The 25852-nt window shown below is 43.8% G+C and overlaps 1 protein-coding gene across 1 annotated transcript in view; it reads left to right on the forward strand.

Annotated features, from left to right (window-relative positions):
* Positions 1 to 25852, forward strand: part of LOC119169739 (MAM and LDL-receptor class A domain-containing protein 1) — a 242581-nt gene that overhangs the window by 62280 nt on the left and 154449 nt on the right. Inside the window, exons 15-19 of the mRNA XM_075886844.1 lie at positions 1632 to 1740; positions 5577 to 5693; positions 9369 to 9508; positions 19021 to 19131; positions 22556 to 22772. Of these exons, the coding sequence (XP_075742959.1) occupies positions 1632 to 1740; positions 5577 to 5693; positions 9369 to 9508; positions 19021 to 19131; positions 22556 to 22772 (694 nt within the window). The remainder of the gene's footprint in view (positions 1 to 1631; positions 1741 to 5576; positions 5694 to 9368; positions 9509 to 19020; positions 19132 to 22555; positions 22773 to 25852) is intronic.

Raw genomic sequence — 25852 nt, forward strand, 5'->3', positions numbered from 1 at the left:
GCGAACGCAAAATTGGAGTGCTTGGCATGGTATAAAAGCTTTTGCATCGCGAGTATTTACTTCAACCAGGAGGTGCTGGCCAAGGCAGCCTACTGTATAATAGAAAAATAAGTTTTTGGATCACACAGGAATGAAGGTGGCAGCAGTTCTAAGCGGGGCCGCTTAGCACTGCTGCCAAAAATGAAGTTTATCTTGTTAATTCAAAGTTTTTCGCCATGCTAACTGAATACCATTTAAGTGTCACTAAACATGTTCGAAATGTGGTTTGAAGTACTCGTGTTTGAAAAATTTGAGTACCTAATTCTTATTTTGAAATCAAGAGAATGCCAAACCATACAAGCCGCATAATGAAAGTGCCTAATATTTGAGTATTTGCACGCCTTGCATGGTAAATATGCTGTCTACAACGTTTTTCTGAATGTGCAAGACATCACCATGTGTTAAATAATCTTTATAGTAGGTGTCAGTGACTCTCTTTCTGTTTTCTTTTTTCTCCGTGTATAATTCAGCTGTAGTTATGCTTGGCGCGCGCGAATGATGGCCAGTCTGTAGACGACACCCAACTAAAAAGGAAGTTAATGAAAAGAGTCGGCCCAGACGCATACTAAGCCAATCTCCTCTGAATGCGCCTTTGTCGCCAAACGCCGTTAGCTTTTGTTCACCCGCACGGCGGTAGCGTTCTCACGGTGAGCCCGACTGAGAAATAAGTGGTCCCTGTCGCGACACCGCTCCCAACAATATAATGCGGCACCGTGCTGTCACATTAAGACAGACAAGCGACAAAAAATAAGACAGGCAAGCGACAGTAAACGAAGGAGATGGGAAAGATGGGGGCCGGCCGAAGAAGTCCGAGGACGGGGCACCACACGGCGAAAGCTGCACGTCGTCAGGAGGTCGCGGAGAGCGAACCAGTCGGCGAGAGCTACGCTGGCGTCGGAGATCGCGGGCGGCACAACCATTCAGCTTGAAATTCTCCGACAGGAACAGAGGTCATGCTCAGCACCGACCCTGATCCAAGGTTGATACTACAAGTAGGTGTCGATGTGTGAAAGATACGAAGGGCTCGGCAAGTAACGCCGACGTTAATATAGCCCAGTACCTACTGCGCGGTCGGTTTAGTGGCCCCCCCGGCCTTTGTTTGTAAATAAGTGTCCGTGTATAAATAAACAGACGTTTGCCAGGAAGTGAGCAACCGGGGCTGTTCAGTCATTCAACGTGTCGTCGTGGCCATCGTAACCATCGGGATGTCTTCCGTAATCCCAATCTTAACTGCTGTTATTAAGAATACAATAAATAACGTGTAATATTACATGCTCATACACTTGTGGATTGTTCCTAAAACGAATTTAGAGAAAACCATACCTACAGCGAATAGAGATTTCATGATAGGCAACCTGCAAGTTCTAAGATGACAGCTTTGGAAAATTCAGAGAATGTACTCACTTTTTTATATGTCTCCCTTATTTAAAATATTTTCATTGTGTCACGTAACCAGTTTTGTGTTACGACAATGAGAAGGGCGAGATAATCGTGTGCGGTATGTCCCAGTCACAACACTTCCTATTTTTTCTCGCATTGACATGAAACACAATTTCGCAGTATTCAATATATCAACCATTTACAACACGCAGATGGTTTTCGTGGTGGCAAATTTCAAGCCTCTGCGTAACGATGCGATGGTCGCTCTAGGACCTTTCGAGCTAACCATGGGAGCATGCGACGTGGTAACGGACGGAAGAGGTGAGTCAGCGTATTTTGTGTTTGTCTTGTAATACGTTGTTTATTTATAAATTCCCATTGTTTTCTTCCGCTCCTCTGCTATTAGAATAGTTCTTCAATGACAGTTGTTGAACTGTAGCGGTTCTATTGATAGCATGACATTTCTTCATTCAAATTGCCATGACTGCTCTCGCATTTGTCTTCTTGTGTGGCGCGCCCGTTATATGGGATAAAATGAATATTTTACCTCGTTTCTCTTCTATCCCACAGTTGTCCCGCTTCTTAATGGTCGAAATTTTGATAATATGCGAGAAATCATACTTCACGACTTGTGCATGGCCGTGATTTATATGCATCACCACCTGAACGTCTACTATGTAGATGCATTTGTGGCTAATTGATGTCTCAATTGGCCACGAGATTGAGCACAGCCGCCTCCTGACGGCAACTGGCTGAAGTGGCCAGGCGTAGATTGCTACGTGCGTCGTCTGCTAACCACTTCGTTTTTCGATGTGCGTGTATGGCATGCGCGTTCTCAAAGTGCGGTTTGTCCGGTTATGTAAGCACAAGTGTAAGTGTTTCTACGTATGCCGGAAACGATCCATACGAAAGCATTTAGTCTTGCTCGGCTGCTAATGCATTGTAATAAGATCGGCGAGTGCGACTCTCCAGAGTACTGGTTATTGTCGTCGTACCCTCCATTCAGCAGAATAATTTCAGAGTGGGTGCCACTTTCTGTTTCCAACACATCAAAAAATGCTCTTGGCATTCTACCAAACATGAGGACTAAAAAATGTTATGTGAATGTAGCGTTCTGTTGTGACTCAGTTGTAAAAAAAAACAGTTTCTATGCAATGCACTTGCGCGTTGTTGGTAGGTGTACAACTACGGCACTGTAGTTTCTCGATCATGCGAGTAGCCATATTTGTGTGTATCGCGCTGTGATACAACTACATAGGAATAATACTATCTCATAAAGTTTGACACATCGGTACTTAAACTGTACCTAAAACAGAGTTACCGTGTGCAACTGTGTGTTTATATTTTAAGAACACTTTAAAGAGCACAGACGTTGAGAAATAATTCAGACGGCATGCTTTATATATAATTCCGTGTGATTTCACAGAAAATTTTGTTTTTTACATTGTCTTCAGCGTCGATGTGGTATTGTTAGTGGCCGGAAGAAGCCAGGGGTCATTTTTCTTTTTAAAAATGCTTGTCCTATTAAACAGGCCTTTTTTATAGTATTCTCATGCACGTAATTCATACATGAAAGCTTTCTGCTGAACTCCTATATAAGGTTTTTATATTTTTACTGGTGCAAGAACATGTGCATGCACCTGGTAAACACAGATTGGTGCAAAGCGCGGTCAGCCACTCATCTTTCCTGACTAGACTTATCAACTGTCCCACATTTCATGTTGAACAGAAAATCATACGTGTACAAGGTGCGAATGGTGATGCTGAACTGATCGCACAGATATGCGGGCTTTCTACAATCTTCCTTTATCTCTTTATTGTAGTATGCAGATAACAAAGATGCAAATAAGTAGTTCAGTCACGCTACAGTAGCGCGTAGCAGGCGGAATGCAAGCTAAACGCGTACAAACAATACAGCAAAGGCGCGATGTAGTGCGGAAACGCGAAGAGAGTCACCCATGGCGAGCATCCTTATGAAAGGCAGAATGCACTGCTCTCGCAGGTAATGTTAATGTTGCATAGGCGTCGTGCATCGATTCAGTAGAAAAGAGCGTACATATTAACAGTGAACTGTAGTCAGCGCCTTTTATCCGCCGACAATCGGCTCAGACCACACGCAATGAAGCGCCGCTGCGTGCATTTGTATACGCGCCGCCAACCACCTATCCACATTTTCGCGGGACGGTGCTGCCACCTATAGCCCGATCTCACTACGAATAACTATGCAGTATTATACCAGCACACGCCTAAACATGCTAACAGCGAGAGCAATGCAATACATCAGGAACAACACTGTTTATTTATTTAATAAATACATGCCTCTGTACACTAGGGGTAAAACCTGACTATGACGTAAACGTCAAGTGTGGTCTACAACAATGCTCCGAAAAATAAAAAATGTATACAGGGAAGGCTGCTGCAACGTGTTGGCAAGTTCAAATTCAAAAGTAGTACATACTTTTCATGAAAACAAGAGATAACTGCAGAAAACACGGTTGCAATAACATCCTAGAAGTTATACACCAGTATACATTGCTAGATATTACTGCTGGTGGACAGTAATGGGCCAATTAAAATAAAAGCTTTTTCATAATATACTTGTGGTAGCGATAACTTGCAGCGCTAACAACACATCAGCAATTTCAAAGCACGGACCTCAGAGAATGCATGACACTGCCTACGAGCGCTTGTATGTCGTCCCACATCTGTTTTTGTGTCCTCGCATTTTTATTTTTAGGGTTGAAGCTTCTCAAGCAGTGGGTTTGTCCATACACGTCTTTTGTGACTGGTTCATAACCACCTAGTGTTACGACTCACTATGCAGGTGGCACTAGTGTAACAGACAAATGTACAACCAGACAGACAGATATATGGACGGATGGAGAGACAGGCAAAGGGACACAAATACGGACGCATGGATGGATGGGCAGACAGCCAGACAGACACACGTACGGATGGACGGGTGGACAGACAGACAGACAGACAGACAGACAGACAGACAGACAGACAGACAGACAGACAGACAGACAGACAGACAGACAGACAGACAGACAGACAGACATACGGATGGACGGATGGATGAACAGACAGGCAGATAGACATAAACACATACGCAGCAATAAGCGGACAGACAGACAGACAGACAGACAGACAGACAGACAGACAGACAGACAGACAGACAGACAGACAGACAGACAGACAGACAGATGGACGGACAGACAGACAGACAGATGGACGGACAGAGGGACAGAGAGACAAACAAACAGACGAACAAACGCACGACGCATGGACGAATAGACACATGGACGGACGCAGACATGGACGCACGGATGAACGCACGGACGCACAGAAAAGGAGACAGATGGACGGATATACAGACAGGCAGACAGACATACACGCATACGCGCGGACGGACGGACGGACAGACAGACAGACAGACAGACAGACGGACAGATGGACGGACGGACGGACGGACGGCAGGCAGGCAGGCAGGCAGGCAGGCAGACGCACGATGCCTGGACGAATGGACACATGGACGGGCGCAAAGACGGATGGACACAGGCACGGACGCACGGATGAACGCACGGAGAGATGGACCTCATTGCCAATGACTGCATGTGCAGCACGTGTTTTCCAAATACGCATTCAGATGTATCGATTTGCAACCTACCACGATCCGAAGGACGTGCATAGACTTAGTGTTTGGAAACTTCCCACTGCAGCCAGTAGAAAAACCTCTCTCGCTTCATTTCACGAATCATAAAGCCGTACAATAAAGGAACCTCGCAATACAGCCAGCATGAAAATGAAGAAATGAAAAGAACAAAAGACGAAGTGAAACAGCAAATGAAGAAGAACGATATAAAAGTTGATTTTTATAATATATGAACAGCCCTACGTCTTTCTAATGATGTAGAGGGCCAATTTTCACGAGAGAGTTACAGTTTACCGATGATCTCTCGCTCTCCAGCTTCCCCACTGCTCATCATTCATTCCACGGATATTACGTGATTTTTTTCAGTTACGAATTATCACGCATGTTGAATCACTGGATAGTCAAAGATCTCTCGTTTTGTTTATGTAGATAGAATAGTGACTATGCTTGAAGTAGGCTTTATTATTTTCCTGAAGCATTCAGAAACCCTACACCCACGCAGGTTATTGTGACTTCGAGTTCGACACTTGCGGTTGGACTGCAGCCACCACATGGAGAAGAACGAGTAACTATGCATCGATGGTGGGCCCAGATGCGTCCTCGGTACCAGACGATTCCCGTGAGTGAGCCATCTTTTCTTTTTAATTAGGCTGATTCAAGATGGGCAGCAATAACTGGAAGCTAGGTATTAGGCCTTCATGTGCAACTGTCTCTCCTTCACTACTGCGTGAAGCACTGTGAGAATTTGAGATTTAGGTGACGAAATGCGTTTTTTCAACCCTTGTGTTTGTTTCCGTGCTATTAGGTTTGTGAAGTGGGTATGCTTAGAACTTTCTAAGAATGAGACGGTGAAAGCCTAGTGCGACGCACGGTTGTTGCAGAGGTGGTTACAACGATGGAAATTTCTAACTGCTCTTCTTCCGCTATCACGTACTTTCTCGCTCTTCTCCGCCTGCGACCAGGACCTAGTGACGTGGGCGATGGTTAAGGAGGGGTTGCAAAAGAGGCGCTTGCCCCCCTACAACAGAATCAGCACTTTACCTATTCAAGCTGCACTATCAACCCCCTCCTCTCCCTTCTATCAGATCAGCACAAAAAAAAGACGAAACTTTTAGAGAAGAAACACACTCAGCGCTGTGTGTGTGTTTCTTCTCTAAAAGTTCCGTCTTTTATCGCGCTTATAAATCTGTCTTATAATTACAGTTTAGACGTACGCCAACGCATGCTCACGCTGACGCGTACACACACAAATACATGCGCACACTCACGTGCAATATAGCACGCGAATAAATACACATGCACACGCAGGTGCTCACGCACATACGCATGCGCGAATACAGACATATACAAACGAACGCACACGTAGGCATACACAGACATACTTGCGTGGCACACGCACGCACAGGATACAGACAGCCCAACGCACGTACTCACGTGAACACACACGTACGCTGTCAGACGCACGGACACCGGTGGAAATACTGAAATACATCACCACAAGCAAACGTAGGCGCACACGTATACGTACTCATAAACGAGCACGCGCACAGCCGCACAAACACATACACTTAGAACTGCAAGTTAGGAAGTAGACATGTTAGCTTACAAAGTGCATACTTTGACAATTAACGTACGTGCGAAAGCACAACAAAGCTTTCTCAGGGCACAAAAAAGTGGCATAGCATAGAGATTCGGAAAAACCTATACCCAAATTTATATGTGTTCGGGATTTAACACCATGGGCCGTCCGGCTATGCATTGAACATTCTAATTACCAAACAACTCTATCCAGATATCCAGGTAAATTTAAAAAAATTCATAGCAATTACCTCGAACAACGACGTGCTCAAAAGGGGCGAAGTTTTTTCGCTCGATGTTTTCAATCCGATGCTTCGCACGCACGGCGCTCTCTCCACCTCGCAGAATATGAAATAATTTTACTTCTTTTTCTTACCTGCTGCTGCACTGAAACACGCAGCAGCCATGCATCACCACGAATAACGAAGCTCGGAATTCAACTCTGAAGCACGTTTGGAGTGGGCAGCCTGGTGAATTAATGGCGTGCGTGGTGAACCAAGCGTGCGCAAAGTTTGTTTACGTGCGTTTCACGTGCACATGACGTCAGTTCACTTGAATTGATTGATATATGTGGTTTAACGTCCCAAAACCACCATATGATTATGAGAGATGCCGTAGTGGAAGACTCCAGAAATTTCAACCACCTGGGGTTATTTAGCATGCATCCAAATCTGAGCACATGGGCCTGCAGCATTTTCGCATCCGTCGGAAACGCAGCCGCCGCATCCGGGATTCAATCCCATGACCTGCGGGTCAGCAGCCGAGTGCTTTAGCCACTAGACTACCACTGTGGGGCCAAAACCCAACGTAGTGCACTTTCGATGTCACAAATCAATCTCAACAAAATTGCGTTCAGGCAGTTTCAGGCTGTTTAGAACAGCTTTTCACCGAGAGGACCCCAGACAAAGTGTTATGATATGTTGTAAATGAAAATGGATTGATTGATTTATTCAATTATTGATTTATTGGCAGACTGATTGAGTGACTGACTATTTTCGCCACTTGCTGTAAGGGTCCGGTTCCCACATAGAAAAGCTTGGAGGAAGCGATGAATACTTAGTGCCGTGTTTATCACTGTATTCATAGGGGCAGGTATTTACCGCCATGACCAATCTGTTACGTCATTCTTTTATTCGTATCATGATACAGGATGTGAGAAGGGCTATAAAAGGCCCACCTGTACCACTGATGAATCACAGGTATAATGTGATAGAATTGACAATCATGCGATGCTTCTAATATGATAGCATGTCACTTGTCTTTGTCTAGCAGCACTGTCATACCGCTTTCAGCACACGCTAGACATGAACACAACGTGGATGCATTGGTGGAGCGGGAAACCTGAAACGATACCGAATCCTTGTCTAGTCGGCTGAAAATCCATAAATACTGGGATCACTCACGCTTTCTTCACCTAATTATATTAGTAAGTTGTGAGAAAATTAGAGAAAATGAAGAAACTAGATCAGTTATCCCCCTCTTTCTTGAAAACAAGTTTTCAGTAAGACAAAGAACTACGTTACTACATCAAACTCGAAGACTGACCATCGGCGCCGTTGGTTCCCGCGACGTCGGCGTGAGTAAGGCGGAATATCGTCATGCGATGACGTCACCTTACGAGGGCGTCGTGTGGCGGCACATGACATGAGTTTACATGATGACACCTTTTCATTAAATCATCGCTTCGTCATTAAAGGGGTTGATTGCGGAGGCTGTGCGACACCAGCGGAAATGGCGGAGAACGCTTGCAATGCATCTGATTCAACAGGCACCAAGAAACTACGCTATGAACAGAAAGTTTACTGCCGGTGGCGGGAGAGTATCTATACACCAATTGCAAGGAAATGAAGATAGCTTTTCCTTTGTGTCATCTCTGGCGAATGCAGTATCATATCTGGGGTTTTACATCCCAAACCTTGATAGGGTAACAAGAGACACCATAGTAATTAGGGCGCCGGAATTTTTACCACCTCGTGTTATTTCACGTGTGCTGACAGCGCAGAGCACATCTAGCATTTGCTCTAGCATTTACCTCAGTCGCAGCCGGAAACGAACCTGCCAACTTGGGCTCAAGAACCAATCACTCTAACCGCTACACCACCGCACAAGACCCGAATGCGTAAAACACCTTTTGTGTTTTTAATGCGTACGTACAGACATCTTCGATCAGTATGGAGCTGGTATTTCACTGGAGTTGACAAGGTAACGGCCCCGTGTATTTCAGTATTTTACTGCACGTGTATAATTTTAGCAAGTTCGCATATGTATGTCGTGCCCTCCACAATGGTGTCGCTCATAGCCAGCGTCGCTTTTGCTTATAAAACCCATAGACTAACACAATGTTCACTTACCTCTTTTGACAGTCAAGTAATACTTTCTCCTTGTCGTTTCGGGGCGTTAAACCTTTTGAATCCATTAAGTAGCTTTTAGTTCGCGAGCAAGTTTTTTCTGTGCATTGTTGGAAAGGGGAACATTTTTTTTTCCCTGTCTATTGCCTAAATTATACTGGTCTGTCTTCAAAGGTTGCTTCAATGCGGACGTTATTTATTTGGTACAACACGACCATGCAAGTGCATGTGTTTCGTAGTGTAGTGAATTCCCAAGATGTTCAGGTTTCTCAGTGTGCTAGTAGCAAGATTTGACATTTAAAAAATATTTTAAAAGAATATCTCTGTATAATTATTCGTTATTGAACACCATGATTTCTTTCCTTCAGTTTACTGCTTGACAGCCAGGCCACCCAACGTACCACGTGATGGTGCCTTGCTCACTAGCCCCGAGTGGCCCGGTCAAAAGCAACCTCAATGCCTCGAGTTCTGGTACAAGTACGGTGGGAAAACTGACCCAACATTACAGGTATGTATGTCTGCGTTTGGCATTGATACCATTAGAAAAAGACCATGCCATAGCTCTTTGCGTGTCATTGGCGACTGTGTCGTACTGCTTGTAGGACACACTAAAACTCTACTAGGAAAGCTAATTCTCCCTGCGTTTATTGATGTGATGAAAGCATACAAGGAAAGAAAAGGCAGCACGCAATAGTAGTATTCAACTTGTCGTTTGTTCTGTTGTACAGCTACAGCCCATAGGGAGCCGAAGTAACGCATGGTGGCGCTGCGACTTCGGACAGGCAGTGACATCTCTGGTATAAAAGTAGAAATTGGGGATGTATATATCAAGCATTTTCCCTTCCGGCCAACGCGCTACCGCTCGCTTACGGGCTCATGCACAGCATGCGCGTTGCGTTTGAGTCTCCTCACGGACCGTCTGCAGTGCGGCTTCAGAAATCTTTCTGAGCTCGACAAGTGCTTCCGAAATAGACCTCTACCGGGGTACGTCACCGCGTGGCGTCATATGTGCACGTGCAAGGCGCTGGTTGGTAAGACACTCTTGCCGGTGGCTGAGTGGAGTGCAGTCGCTCGGTGCTTGAGCAAGGCTTTTGTTTCTTTTTGAATCCCTAATCTTTATTTCGCAGTGGAAACATTAGCTGTGGTATGTGTCAGAGAACATCTAGGTGTGTAGTGAAGTGCGTGATGAAATATTTGCCACGTTCGTTAGCTGTTTATCTCAGAGAAGTGAACACACGTGGCGGCCTGTGCGAGGAACAGCGGCATCGTCTTCGAAAATGTGCAGTGTTGACTGTGTTGTGTAGTGTGCGTTGAAAGGCATCGACAATGTTGGTTCACCTTTATACGGACGGTGAAAGTGTGAATATTGTGCGTGGGTGTGTGCAGTGCGAATAACGCGATGCGTCCTGTTTCCGAAAACACTGGTATTCGTTGAGGGCTAGTTGCAGTAAGCGGTTGTCAATGGAACTTTACGATCTGACATTTTAGTCAAGATAAAGATGCATTTGATGCAATGTTCTGCGAGTGGGTACATTTCAGCGTACGCGCGGCGTGCAGAAAAATAAAAGTGCATGATCTCTGGGTGATATGTACGACTACGCATGAGCTATAAGCAGCGTTGTGGCGTTGCCGAGTCTGCATATACGCTTCACCACGGCTATAACTCGTATTATCGGATACCTGATACGTGGTAATGGCAGCAGCGGAGATTTTCATTTCTTATTTACTTTGTACTTTTACGGCTTGATCCTTATGAAGTGACAACGCGCATTAGGAGTTGTGCATCAAGCCTAAAGGAGCAATATAGGTACAAGAACACGTTATAGGTGTCAAATGCAGCAAGGTAACTGTGCCAGATAATAATATATAATTTTAAGTTGTCGGGCCTTACATCACAATGATTTCGCTGGGTGATTGAGAAACGCAGCGGCAGAATTTCTCTTTAATTTTCACGAGGACATGTTAATCTCAGACTAACGCACGGCAAACAGTATTTTTTTTCAATTCATCTCCGACTAGACGTTTGCACAATGAGTGAGTATCTTATCCGTGATGTCGCGCACAGGGGCTCAAAACCAAGCTGCCGCCAATGCTTTAACTCGTTTAGAACTGCATTGAACATGTCACGATGGAAATTGAATAAGTTTACATCCATGCGACGCAAATATTTTTTAAAGTGCCTGTCACTATATACAATCAAAACGTTCGCTTTCAAAAAAGAACAGATTTTCCTGTGGCTGCCATCTACGTGGGCGAAGCCCACTGCGTGCTAGTCGCGTTTTTCAGTACTCTAAAGTTTCTCTATTTATACATCTACGACTAGCGAATTTCCACAGTATAAGAAGTGACCCTTCCGCAACCCCGTCCTTTGAAAAGCTGTGACTTTAGAACATAGCAACGCAGAAATTTCTGTCGAAGGAATGCAGACACGCACCTCTGCTAAGCTGAAAGATGCTGCCGGCGGAAAAATTCTTGCCAACCAGCACCTGCTCTGAGAGAGGGTATGGTGGGCGGGGTGGCCGCAGTGACGTCAACACTATTGAATCTAAAAAAAGGAGTAAAGCTAGTAAGTCACGCTTATGACGTGGAGCAGACGATAGAAGATGAGGACGCCCGAGTCACCGTGAAATGCATTTCTCAGGTCCGTGACAATACCGTGTACGAAGTATGCTTCGAGGTAGGTATATTTCTGGCGACGTAAAGTCACGGACTCTGTCAATATGCCGCATTCAGTTTTAGCAAAATCATAGTATTGGTGTTTTTATAACGTATCTAGAAGTAGTAGGCATGTACTGTCATGCGCAAATGTTTGTGGTGGGCTACAAAATAAATAAAAACTAAGCTTATACGGTCATGGCAATAAAATGTCTCAGAAGTGTGCGATTTTTGTCCTTCGTGCCACGGTAGCATGAGCCGCTGACTTCGCCGCGAGACAGCAAGCTCAGCTAAAACTACTGTGAGTTAAGTTGAAGTGCTCGCCTCGTTGTTTTTTTTTTTCAACTCACGTGTCATTCTTGCTCTATATTTCGTGAACGCCACTCAGTGTTCGGTTCTTCGGCATGACTTGCCGGGGAACTGATATGTGTAGAGCATCCCTTAGCGTTATCTGCATTGCTGTGGCAGTCCACGACAACACAATACTTCTGACTTCGCCGACGCTTTCACGGGGTCACTTTTTTAATCGTGGAAAAGCAACTTCGCACAGTGAGCGTCACGTTTAAGCACGCCAAGCTTGACACGTCGTGGAAGTTCCCCGCAGTGACTGCAGAATGAGCAAGTATTCACAACTCCTTGGTGGGCAGCCGCTGACTTATGTACGGTCAGCGGCCGTTCACCGAGGAGGAGTAGATATTTGCTCATTTACTTTATCGTGAAAGCAATGGCTGTACTCTTTTCGGGTGAAAGGCACATGCCTCGGGGTGTATATACGTAGAGAGGTTCCGTAAAGGTTTTTAATGTCACTGTTTGGTGATGCAACGTGAACTTCAAGCACTCTAGATAAAGATGTCATCGGCGTAAACCGTGATGTGTACTGCTCGAGGTAGTCCTTGTTATGTGTATCAGGGTAAGGTTGAAAAAGAGCAGACTGAGCATGGTACCCTGCGGTACCCCTTTTTCTACTGTATAGAACTGTGTGTGACTGTTCGGAGTGCTCATATATATTTCCCGCTCTTTTAGATATAGTTCTAAATTCACATGTATAGCTTCCCTCCTAGGCGAAGATTGTGGATGGCTGCGAGAATGGCATGGTGAAAGATTGAGTTGAAATCTGCCTTAATGTCAAGAAAAATGGCTTCCGGGATATTGCCAGCGAAGATGTCTTCTTTCAGGGAAGAAAGAAGTCTGATTCCATTCTCGATAGCCAACCTGCCTTGGCGAAACCTTTTCATTTCTAGGGGAACTTCGTTGCGGCTTGCTAGGAACCATGTCAGTTATTTGCGAATCATTCGTTCCATGAGCTTGCCAACACAACTCAGTAGGCGATGGGCCGAAAAGGCGTAGTTTGTTGGCTGCTTACCAGGTGTCAAAATGGGCACTATTTTTTCCAGATGCCACTCAGCGGGGACCGCACGAAGAACTATATTATTCTAAGAGTTGTAAGCAAGACGCGTGGGGTAGCTTCGCAAAGACATTATAGGTTATTTCGTCATGACCGGGTGGTATCCACCTGTTTGACTCATCGATAGCAGTGTTCAGTTCCTCTATTATAAAAGGTATGTTTAGCGCTGACACTGCTAAGCGTGAGATGGCAGGCTGATTACCTGCATATGAGGCCTAAGGCGTTGAAGTTGTTGATAGTAGTGTGCAGTACCCTGCTGAGAGCTCTTTGAGGGTATTTTGTTCGTACAGGGAGAGTGCGGCGATAAAGTAAAGAGGTTGCAGTGGCGCGCGCTTGCCTCTAAAGTTCGCCTGATTTTGAACACAGGTTGACGAACATATAATGTTGAGAAAAGTCGACAACATCTTCACTAGGTACCTTCATTCATGTAGCGTCGAATATGACGCTGTGTTTCTCGGCCAGCTCAGAAATCTTCCAGATACTTTGTGCACAATACTTCCCTTCCAGCTCGTCCGCAAGAAGCACACAGTCTTTCAAACTCCTCATCATTTGACAAAAATATGTCATTTGTATTTAAAACGTGTGCATTATTTCAGGTGATGAGCCATCGTAGCGAGTAATTCATCATCTTTGGTAGCGGCAGGGATTCCTTTACCTGCAAGCGTCTTCGTGCACTTTCTAAAGTGTAGCTATTGGGACGGCTCTCCATTATGTCATATTCGCACCAGTAGCTAATATCCTGATTGGGTATGCTCCCTTCCACTTGTTTCCAAGTCGGTGCACCAGTCAGAGTTGCGAGAAACCGAACTGGTTACGAAGATACCGTCGATGCTGTTGGTAGTCTTGGTGCCTCGTAGGTAGGTGATGCTGCTGTCATTCAGAGATTCTAGCAAATGTTTTGAGAGCAGTTCTGCAAGCTTAGCTTCTGGAGCACAAGTGTGTCAGCTGCCCCAAAGTTCTTTGTGCGCAAAAGTCTCCACAAATGATGTGTGAAAAAGGTGTCCGTAAAGCTAAGTTTTCAAGCCTTGAAGTGTCGAAAGGCCTGCCTAATTTAAGGTGTACTCCGATGAGAGTGTATTCTTGTTTACTTATCACAGTTATGGCGCACACGTAATTGTGGTCGCTGTAGGGCTCGATGTCAATTGCAGAAGCTGAAATGCCTATGCGAAAGCCGATGAGTAATTTCCTGATACCATGAGGTCGCTTTGAGTGATAAAAATAGTATCCAGCTCGGACCGGGAGCTCCAAATCTGGGCTGTCCAGAGGGCCCACAGCTTGGGGGAGGGGTATGCCCTTCCTGTCCCAACGTGGATGTGGCCCGCAGCCGGCCTGCCCTCTTGAAGGACATCGGCTCTCCAGGAGAATTCGTGAATAAAGTTTGTTGACTCACTGACTGATTCGTGCATTCTAAATTTGGTTTGACACGTAATTTAGACATGACAATCAAAGGGAAGCTATATTCTCGAACCAGTCACCGGAACTTCGAGAGTTTCGAGCAAAGGCCGCGAGCGTTTCACTGGTATACGGTGCATGTGCGGAAGATTCTGTGAATGGTCAGTTTAGGAGAGGATGTCGTTGGGGAAGCCAAGATTACAACTGCGAAGGAGTACAACCCTGCGGAGCGTAAGACGTTTACACCAATGGCTCTATTGTAAAAATGGCTTTCACCTCTAGGAGACATAATCACGAGGGATTTGCGCGGACAAGGGTTTTCAGTGCTGTAAACAACATCGAAATCATTATACGTGCAAAATCTTGGTTGGTGTTTCCGTGTTGCCGCCTTTCACTGATCCCCAAGTCGTGTTGTGGTGGCTGAGACGGATGACGGCTGTACTCGACTAACGTATTTTGTAAGACGCGTTGCTGTGGTTTTGAAAGATGTGACCAGCCAGTGGGCTTCTTACGTTCCTTTTTGGTCATATCGGCATACGTGTCGCCAGATGCCTTTTGGCTTTGTGATGATCTTTCCCGGGAAAAGTCTTTAATGTTGGCGAATACAACTTCTGGATTAGGCGGTGGTTCATGGCGTCTTGGTGGTTTCCCTTCTACTTGCTCCGACGAGCGTGCAAGCGTAGCAGCCTACTTTTTAACACACCCTCCGTATGAAGCAGGGTGGGGACTACCGCATTTAGCACGGGTTGGCTCTTGAAGTGGACTCTGTGCGAATGAGGTCCACCCCAGACTTTGTAGCGTACCGTGTCATTGCTGTGTCTCGATATGTGACCATGCATCTAGCACTTATAACACTGTGTAGCTGCCCCGACGTACTAGGCGACTAGGTAGCTACAAAACCCAAGCGTAACTCGTTTAGGTTGTGGTGTGTCCTTGGCGAATTCCGAGATGACGAATCAACGACGTACCTTTTTAACCTTGCCACCTTCTTCGGGTCTGTAGGTGGTAAACCTCCTTGCCGACAGGACGTCCTGGTCACGCAGACGTCTTGTAAGTCTTTATCCACAGTTCGCTGTGTAAGAGTATGAGGCCCGGGCTTCCACAGTTATGCCAGCTAATTCAGGCCCCGTTAATAGACGGTTTGCGGCAGGCAGGGTCGACACTGTAACCATTAGGCTTCCGTCCTTGTTGAGACGATAGTTTGTTGAAGCGAATATGTTTATATCTCTCAAGCTGCTAAACGTTACAAGAAAAAATTCACAAATTTAGCAAAATCATCAGTTTTTTTCACACTGAATTGCAAATTTCAGCATGTTGTGGTCCCATTAAAAATCACCTCGACACTAAAATTGAAAGCAAATGAACCTTTCCTGTGGAAAATGTTTTATAACAATTTTTAAGGAAGAAAATAATGTTTAAATTTCCCTATTAGCGTCTATCTTCCCATTTGGTCATACGACTGTTTGTGCCTTGAAATTTCCCATTGCTGTCAATGAAAAAATTCAAAAAATATGTTTTTCTTTAAAATAGAAATTTAATGACAACAGTTCCTATATAAAAAGAACGGTGTACTTGCTTTTGATTTTAGTATGAAGGTGATTTTTAATTGGGCCACCGTATGGTGCAAATGGCATCTCAATATGAACGAAAATGACATTTTTGTGAAATTTGTCTATTTTTCTCGTAAAGATGAGCAGCTTGAGATGTCTAAAAATCTTTTTTCCTCAAAATATACCTTTCGTGAAGTAAGCATTTACTACTCAGATATTCTTACACAGTGCAATGTTTCAATAGAAAAAAATACAAATATAACACCTGTTGGCTAAACTCGTGTATGTGCCATAAAAAATGCACCATTAATACTGAGCTTCAAACACCTTACACAAGAGCCTTTACTTAAAGTGTCTATCATGTTTGGTATGGGAAAAACGAGTGGTACTTTTAAAATGATTTTTTTCATAAACAACACCCAAACGATATTCCGGAAAGTTTAGAAGGCAGCCACATGACCATTTTTTTTTATATCCTAAATATTCTACCATTTCATTGTGTTTAATGTAGTAAATCAGCACAATTCTTTCAAATACAGTTAAGATGGCCGCCAAAATGGCTGGGACGTTTGGCATGGAATTACCCTGTATCAATAATGAAATCTATGAGAAGTGCATCTTCAATTCAGAGTGTGAGAATCCATGATAATGCAGCAAAAAGTTTGTTTAGTCTAGCAGTCCTGGCTCAGCTTGCCACTAACTAGTCGATGAAGCTGCGGATTGGGCTGCAGAATGGAGTGGAAGAATTCCGTTTATGGGCTTTACGACATGAGCTAGCACGCGGTGGGCTCATAAGGACGTCGAGCAAAGTAAAACGTGGATGATCCTCCTGTCTAGGAAGCGCTATAACACAAAAGTGAAACGTGTCTGCGCAGAGGTATAGTTGAGCGTTTATTGTACATCGTTTAGGCAACAAGCTGCAAATTCACGTGAAGAACAGCAAGTAGCTCGAAACTTGCAGCGCACACCTCAAGCATAAAGCATGCAAGAAGTTAGCGTACATCGGATGAGTGCTGACTAACAACTATCACAGCTGAACACTTAACGCGCGTGGTTCAGACAGAACGACACATGAAACGAGCGCACAAGCTTACACGCGACAACTGTGAACGACTGTCAAATTTATTACTTCGTCTTGTGAGCAGCGCATTCCTTTCGTAAACGGGGCTGCGGCAGTGAGTAGTGACCACCATCTTCTCCCGAATTACGAGTCTGATAAGCGAGCGCGCACGAAAGACCGTGCTCCGTGGTGGGGACGACCTTTAGAGCTCGCCCAACGGTAGCCCAACGCCACCCTGTGGCGCCATCTCTTTAGTGAGAACGAAAACTCGTAGAACTGTAGAAGCTATGAGGACCGTAAATAGTACATGGTGTATATATATGACTTGCCACTATCATCTCCACCAATGTACGCTGTTTGGCGTAGAGGATGGCGTCGTGCGCTGCGAGTGGAGAGGTTGCTTGTTCGACGCAGCGTGACAGAATCTTTCCCTCTCGTTTTCTTTCTTTGCAATCTGTTGGTAGATATTTTACAACATCATAACTATGACAGAAATACGTCACCCGAGCCGCAGTTGACCACGGCATAAAATACTTTCAGTTAAAATTACCGCTGCCAAGAAAAGATGCAGCAGTGAAAGCTCAAAAGCTACCTGATGTAGCGTTTGATTTACAAGACATAAAAGTGCACATACTGGTATCTATTCGTTGGAAAAGTAGCAAGACGCGGTTGAAACAGAAAAAGAAATTGGCAATGCGGCAGGAAATGGTGATCAGTGGCTTGTTATGTGTCACCCTTTTGTCCACGATCCTAGTTTTAGGGGCGCAGCGCCTTCAGAAATAGTTTATCATCGACTCTCATCGTCCGCTATCACGGTATATAGAAAAGCATCGCTGAAGTTGAAACGTGCTTGCATACGTTGTGACGATGATTACGACTATAAAGTCTCCAATAAAGTCTTATGCACTGCTCAAAACACACCTGATATAACATAATAGAAATAAACTCAAATATTAACTAGAGGCTCTACATTATCGAAATCCACAAATATGGGTATCACAATTGTGGAGAATGTGCATAGTAGGAGGCTGAAGGCGTCGAGCCTGCCAGTTTGTCTTCAACAATAAATCACATGAAGAAATGCTTTCGTTAAAGTTTGAGTATGGGACAGCTTCAGAAGTCCACGGTATTTCCTTCTCAAAGGCGCAACAAGGATTTATGTTGCAATCATGGTCCCGAAAGCAACAAAGAAGTCATTATACTTTGATAATTGATACGTGGGGTTTCACGTCCCAAAACCACCATATGATTATGAGAGACGCCGTAGTGGAGGGCTCTGGAAATTTCGACAACCTGGGGTTCTTCAACGCGCACTAAAATCTGAGCACATGGGCCTACAACATTTCCGATTCCAACGGAATTGCAGCCGCCACAGCCGGGATTTGATCCTGCGACCTTCGGGTCAGTAGCCGAGTACCTTAGCCACTAGACCACCGCGACGGGGTGCCATTGTACTTTGAATACCCTTCTATTTCTGAAAAAAACGAATAGGACCTAATAACTCATTTCTTGTATAGACCACAATGAAAGTGTTTCATCTAAAGATTGTCCCTCCTGGAAAAGGCAATCGGTCGAAAATGCTGTTTTAAGCGCTACAGTGCTACAGCAAGTGAAAGCAACTGAATTAGCGCCATAGTAGCAGAATAGCTTACAACCGCTCTGCATTGTTTCTTACATTTTACGTGACAGTCCTTGTCTGACACTCTGGAAGCGAGAATCACAAAACCACTTCTCTGTAACCTGCACTGCTTCAAAAAAAAAACGATGATAATGTGGTTGCAACAGAGGAGTATACAAGAGCCTATGCACGTCACCTGAATTTATATTGTTTTTTTATGGATCTATTTCACTGCCATATATCCTAGCCCAATGTGCACGTATCGCGACGATGGACATCATGATACCTTCATTTTTTCTAAAGTACTGATAAGTGTATCTTTCTCTTTCTTGCCACTTAGGTGGAAGTTAAGGCAGAGGGGAAGAGTGAAGTTGTGTGGCAGCTGCTGCCATACCCCGAAAATGATTGGATGCTCGCACGTGTGGAGATATCGCAAGATAAAACATTCAAGGTAGGTATGGCATGTTTTATGCAGCGGGGAAATGCAAAAAATGCCCTCGCAGAAGTTTCAGCTTATTTTTTTTTTCTTTCTGAGCTTGAGCGTAATTTTATCAGTTGCTAACGGGCAGCATTATTACGGCTCGCGGGAGTGAATCCACTGAGAAAAAAAACGGTAATGAAGCCTAAGCCATTCTTCTTTTAATATGCGTTGGACGAAAGCTTTATTCAATTAGCTATCGTTTTTTTTATGTTTGACAAGACCATGCTACCTGCGATCAATTTTCTACCTACTTGGAAGATGAATGTATTTTTACTGTAGAGCTGTCGTAGCCGATATTTGCTTTATGCCACAGATAGAACACTGTTCTAATCGTGAACCAACATGCACTCTTTGTACTTTTATCATCGTCCTCTTCTCACTTACGCTTTGCTCCCAGAACACGCGCTCTGAATTACTTCACGTGGGACTTAGTAATACTGATAAACGAGAGTAAAAATACGAAAAAAATAGAAAAAAGATAGTGTGAAAAAGAGCAAAAGTGAAATCCTTTCCGGAAAATGGTCTACGAGGCTAGGTTTGAAAGTGTATATGCGATCATGAGAGAAGTGTCTTAGCCACTCGACTATCCAGGCAAACTAGCAGTGCCTAGAGCATTGCCTTGTGTAGTATGTCATAGGAAGAGGATGGGAAAGAGAAAAAGACGTGAGAGGGAGGAATGTGATCGAGAAGAGCAGATAAACGAGGAGGGAGAGAGTAAAGCTTATCATAGAAAGGGAGAAAAAAAGATACAAGAATGAAAGTAAGGCAGGTAAGAGAAATTGAGAGAAAGAGAGAGAGAGAAGCAGCAAGAATCGTGTCATTCTTGTCCTCTTTGTCCCTGTCGAAAGATCGTTACTTCACCATACGGTAAAATGAATGAGAAAGAGAATATAAAAAAAACAGCGAGCAATCAAAAACAAGAGAAAAAAAAGAAAACAAGAGAAGCACAGAAAGAGCGAGAGGAAATAAATAGAAAAAAAGGAAATATTATGAAGAAAGTCGAGCATAGCCATGCATAGTGTAGTATAGCAAGAGGTAGGAAAGATTGAGGTGAGAGGGAAAAGCCAAGCCAAGCCAGAGCCAGGTAGGGTACCCAACAGCTCTGCTGTGACCCAGTTTTACGTGACATAGTGCAAGTTGCGATTATTTTTATTAGCAGTAATACAAGCTACGTAGTTCATAAGGACGCTGCCAAAAAAATATACACCAATAGAAGAAACTTAGCAGGGGCACATTCTTTCAAGCGCATCTTCTTCTAGTATTTACGCTTGTAGGAGAAGGGTATTCCACCGAATCAGTTGGTATGAATTCTTCCTAAAACGTCGTGAAGTAAGGGATGATTTGATTGATATGTGGGGTTTAACGTCCCAAAACCATGTGAAGTAAGGGAGCGGGTGTGTGAAAGAGTGATGACAGAGTGAAGAGGAATAAAGAGAGAAGGGGCCAGGGTAAAGCACGGCATAGCACTGCATACAATGTATGCGCTTTAAAAAGCGGGTATGATCTTGGCAGCTCCACTCACGTAGTATAGCTATGCAGAATGCATGAGAAGAAGGGCACGGGATAAAGAAGTGAGGTTGAGGAATCATAAAAGAAAGAGCTGAGAGTGCTAATGACAGCATAGCCTTGTAGTGTGCAGCTTATGCGCCACGGACAGTGGGAATTTATCAAAAAGCTCTCGACGTAGTATATTCATGTCAGTTATAGTATTTTAATGGGTGGGAAAGGAAATGGAGGACGTGTAGGATTTTGAACAAGGCGGGGCTGCAAGGAAGAAGACAAGTAGAAAGTAAAGTATGGTACGGTCTTGTATACTTTATCAAGAGGTTGGGAAGGGTACTATGAGGGAGGAGGACTGATGCAGGGTTGAGGTTGAAAGGAGTAGTCGAAGAACATGAGAGGGCAAACCGTGGCATAGCTTCTGCAATAAAGTATACCAAGGTGCGCGAAACAGACGAAAATAAGCAACAAGAAAAAAATTGTCCAGTTTAGGCTTGCTCGCAGTTTACAAAAGCGTTTAAAAAAGAATGCCGTTCAATCGTTCACAAAACCATGCACGTGCCCTTCTTCGCATTTAATATCTAGGTTTTAGCTTCCCAGAACACGAATACATTACTAAGAGTGCCGCAGCTAAGGTCCTGAATTTGTTGTGCTCAGGCAAGGGGGACACTTCTTGCAAATGCGCCCTCCACATAATGTTTTCCTTTCAAATATCAAATTGAATTTTTTTGATAGCTAAGTAAGCGCCATCTCTGCAAAACATACCTACAACTCTGAGACCATTGAGAAAAGTGGGCATGGCGTAAGCACTGAAAGCTACTTGTCGTTGCAAGAGATACTGTAGAGCTCAAGCCTTGTGAATGCCAATGCTTCATTATGCTTGACATCACGATACAAAATAATTAAAAAATCATGATTGCATTTTATTATTCACTTGTATTGTTAATTTTGCTAAAGCCATTGGCAATGAAGTAGAAACCAAAGCGCTCGACTACTATCGTGTCAATTTAAAGAATAATCCTCGTTTTTATTTGACTTCGAAATGCGGTTTCAATTTCCATGTGAAAAGTAAAACATATATTAAAAAAAGAAATGGAAGTCTTGACAACCTGGTGTCCACCCTTGTGATTTTTCTGGATTCACGCCACTGCCCTTAATACTAAATTCTGGAAGAAAAAACGAAATGGTTAGGGTAACACAGAAGTATTCTGTTTGAGAACGGCGTTGGAAAGACGAAAAGTTTTGATGCGCCATGAAAAGCGATACTTGGTTGGCATGCCGCATCGGCATCGTTCGTCAGCGGTGTCAAGGCGAGTGATCCGAAAATTGATAATCATCAAGTGAATTATTTCATCATGAAGTCAAGATCACCGAAATTTGTGACCTCATAATGGCGTCACTCTGACGTTACATGTGGTGACGTCACCACATAAGATCGTTGCTTGGTCAAGGTTGGGTCTATATCTGAAGCAGTGCAACATAAAGTGACGGGAAAGCTTACGACGCTACCATTACTAAAGAGTTTGGAAAGCACACTGGCGGCAAAAGCTTTCGGAAGCCGGAGAGGGAGGTACGATAGATCGACGTGGAGAAAAAATATGCCTTTCACCTTTGAGTCACTCAAAGCAGGTACTCCGCAGACAATGTGAGTTTTTTTCAGCCAAATTGAAGTGGCCGATAGGTGAGAGTGTGCACGTTTTGTTTGGTTTATTCTACATTACTCTTAAGTTTCATTGGGCTTTCAATTTTCTCGTAGCGCCATTGTAGCTACAGACGCCCTTGCTTCGCGACCTCAAGATTAAAAAAAGATGCAAATTCACGTTACTGGGAACATTAATGATTAGGTGTTATATTCAGATGCGTGTCCACGTACGCTTCTCTCTCATTTTGTAAGGTGGTATTCCGGGCCAAGTTTGGAAGTGACCCTGCTCAATTTGTGAGCCTGGACAATGTCATCCTGCGGCCTGAGCCCTGTGTCCACCCCGCCGAGTGCGCCTTCAATGACGGCCTTTGCGGCTACGTGAACAAATTTCAAGGAAACTTCCAGTGGCTCGTGGGCACGGGTCGCTACGAGGTTTCTATGCTCCAACCAGCCGTTCCTCGCGAAAAGGGTACGCACCACCCCGTTTGCACGCTTTTTCTTAAACACGAATGATTGTTTGTCGATTCTCTCCTTTCTGTGGCTGCTGTGAATGCTAGTAATTACTAGGCCGTGGTACAAGCTCTCTGGAAACTCAGGAAAATTGTGAACGGGCCTGCAAGTGCTCATGGCAGAAGTACCGCGATTAGCACGTGGTCTTCATGCTTTTGCCTTTTGCTTGCGTCATGCAAACCCACCTCATGAAGCGAATTTTTTAAGGTGCCACATCCTAATAATAATAATAAAATTTGAGATTTAACGTCCTGAAACGACGATTTATTAGTCAGGGATGCTGTAGTGGGGGGCTCCGGAAATTTTGACCACTGGATTTTTTTAACGTGGGCCTAACTCGAAGTACACGGGCCTGAAACATTTTAACCTTCGTGGAAAGAGGCGCAAAATTTTATTGAATAAGTAAATAGTAAACTTATGTTCGTGAACTACGCCCACTCATGTCCAATCATGAGTCATGAAACTTTCGTGTGAATCTCTCACGTAAATTGTGATGTGCGCCCCCACACAGTGAAGCACGCGGGATTGGTCGTCTGTGATATTTTTTCATTTATATTTGGCAAAATATGGGAATGTAGACTACGTTAGAGCCAGCTATCCGAACATCAGGACAGTAATGTACATGATAAACATAAAAATGTGATACTTTGAAATAAAAAAAATATTCAGAGGCACCGTGTACCTATATACACTTTAGATTCTATAACGCATGAATGAGCACGTTATATATGAACATAGTCCAGTTCATATATCATGATCACATCACGGATAAAGTCTGTTCAAATAATGGAAACATATAACATGAACTAAAGTGAGTTAATTAAATTTGTGTCCATTAAAAAATTCTCGGAGGGTGCTCACTGCGCGTCTTTGATTAACGGAACGTGGCCTTGGTCCAAGTTTTTTTCCAATCAAGAATGATCGTCTGTCGAGTTGGTTTAAATGATAACTCATTTCAGCGTGTTGTTTATCATCTGCAAGGATATGCTTCTCCGACGCATGGACATGACCACAGTGCCGCGACGTTCTTCTTTTTATGCGGCATAAGAAGTGAGGTGTGTATGCAACACCTGATCGTAGACGGTTCAGTACTGTGTCAAATGGTCTATCTATATTTTGAATAGGTGTAAATCATAGAGGCAGATGTATTTGATATAGGATTTTTATTTGATACATTTTTATCAAATCGAGCGTCCTTGCACAACTCGTTGTGCAGTTCGCAAAGAACCTCCTTGCTTTCTGAGAAATGAGAGGCACTGGTGTCAAGTGAACTTCTTGGTGTTCTGCAATGGCTAATTCGTCAGCTATTTTATTTTCTATCACTTTTACACGACTTTGAAACCACTAGAAACATATCTCGTGGCAATCAAAATACCTGATGATATTTTTTTAATAATTCATATATAAAAATTATTTCCTTAGTCATTTGTAGCGCTACTTTGGATCCAAAATATATTACCCAATTTTGCGTTTGCTGGCTTTTAACAATAAATTTTGAACCTTTTAATAAAGTAGGAAGCTCTACTGCTGTAGATGATGTCTTTAAAAATGCTTAATCTTTTGTAGCGTTCCTTTGTAATCAGAATATATTACCAAATTTTGCCTTTGCTGGCTTTCAACAAAGAATTGTGAAGCTTATAGTAATGGAGCAAGCTCTGCTGCTGTAGACTATGTCTTTCGAAAAGTCGGAAAGCTCTTTTTATTTTAATATGCGGGTATCTGAGAACCTGTAGTCGAGCTTTCATTCATTGCAGATCCATCGAGAAAAACAAATGTGGAACAGTCTCGATACTTTTACCCTTGTTGAATCGTTACAAATTTGGCTTTAAGGTAGTGTGCCGCGGATCAGTATTTCTATCTCTTTGATGTCCAAAGTGGAGGTGATGCAAGCTCCCAAGGAAGTATGCTGATATTTAGACGCAAGAAATAATGTACTTGTTGAAATGCTGCATCATAAGTTTGTTCGCAAGGTGGCACCGATTCGCCCATTCCTTTGAATAGGTGTTTCACGAAGTGGTTGGGCTTAATGTCTTCGCGATAGGCGGAGGAAGTTCTTGAAAGCGAACAACTTGAAATGACGGTTCTCTTGCTTTTAAGAATACGAGGCCACTGTGATTTCAGAGTGGTAGGCCCAAGGAAGTACGAGGACTGCAGGCTACAGTGTTCTTTATTTTCACGTTCATTTGTCCGACACATACTTTACATCCCTGTTAATGAATATGTGATGGTTTGTCGAACGAGGGCTCTATGAACAATGGGAAGTGATTTTGATGTACCACCCTGTTCGCGTAATACTTCGGGGAACACTCATTGTCCGGTCAGTCCAATATTCAACGTTCGATATATGAGGTTCTGAGGTTAGCATGCGGTTTAATGTTGTCCCAAGGAAACGATGCTTCCGCAGTACAGGTACTACATACTGATTCAGGCTGGTCATGATGTCTTCTGGCAAAACGTAACGCCACCGACTTTTCTGCTGAAACGTCCATGCCGCATTGTGTGAAAAAGCGCACAGTTCTATATATGCCTTCCTGAAGTAGATCCTGTACTTCCCTGCATTCATGTCCAAACGACCAGAGGCAGATATTGTTTGCGTATGTAAAATGTGCACATGATGGTAAAATAGTCTGCAGTTTGTACATTGCTGTATAAATAGTATATAGATTATTACACTTCCTTGAGGTACCCTTGCTTTGAGGCCTCGTGGTGTGCTGCTGTCCGTGCTTTTCACCATGAAGATACTTACATCAGTTAGAAAATCTGATACCCAACGCAATGGGCGTCGGACGATTCCTATACTATATAGCCCGCAGAAAAATGTACGCGGATGACTGTGTCAAAGGAACGCCTAATGTGTACGAAAGCTGCAATTGTCATTTTTCCGAATGTGCTCTTTCACTCGACGTGAGTGACAAGGTCAAAAATAAAGTCTGAATCATTGCGAAACATGGATAAAAGTCCGATTATTGTTTAGAAAAACGTTCACTAACTTCCATCCTCCACTGCAGTCGTTGTTGCATCATTTTCTTCATAACTTTG

Source organism: Rhipicephalus microplus, chromosome 2, assembly GCF_043290135.1.
Source record: "Rhipicephalus microplus isolate Deutch F79 chromosome 2, USDA_Rmic, whole genome shotgun sequence".
Classification (NCBI taxonomy): Eukaryota; Metazoa; Arthropoda; class Arachnida; order Ixodida; family Ixodidae; genus Rhipicephalus; species Rhipicephalus microplus.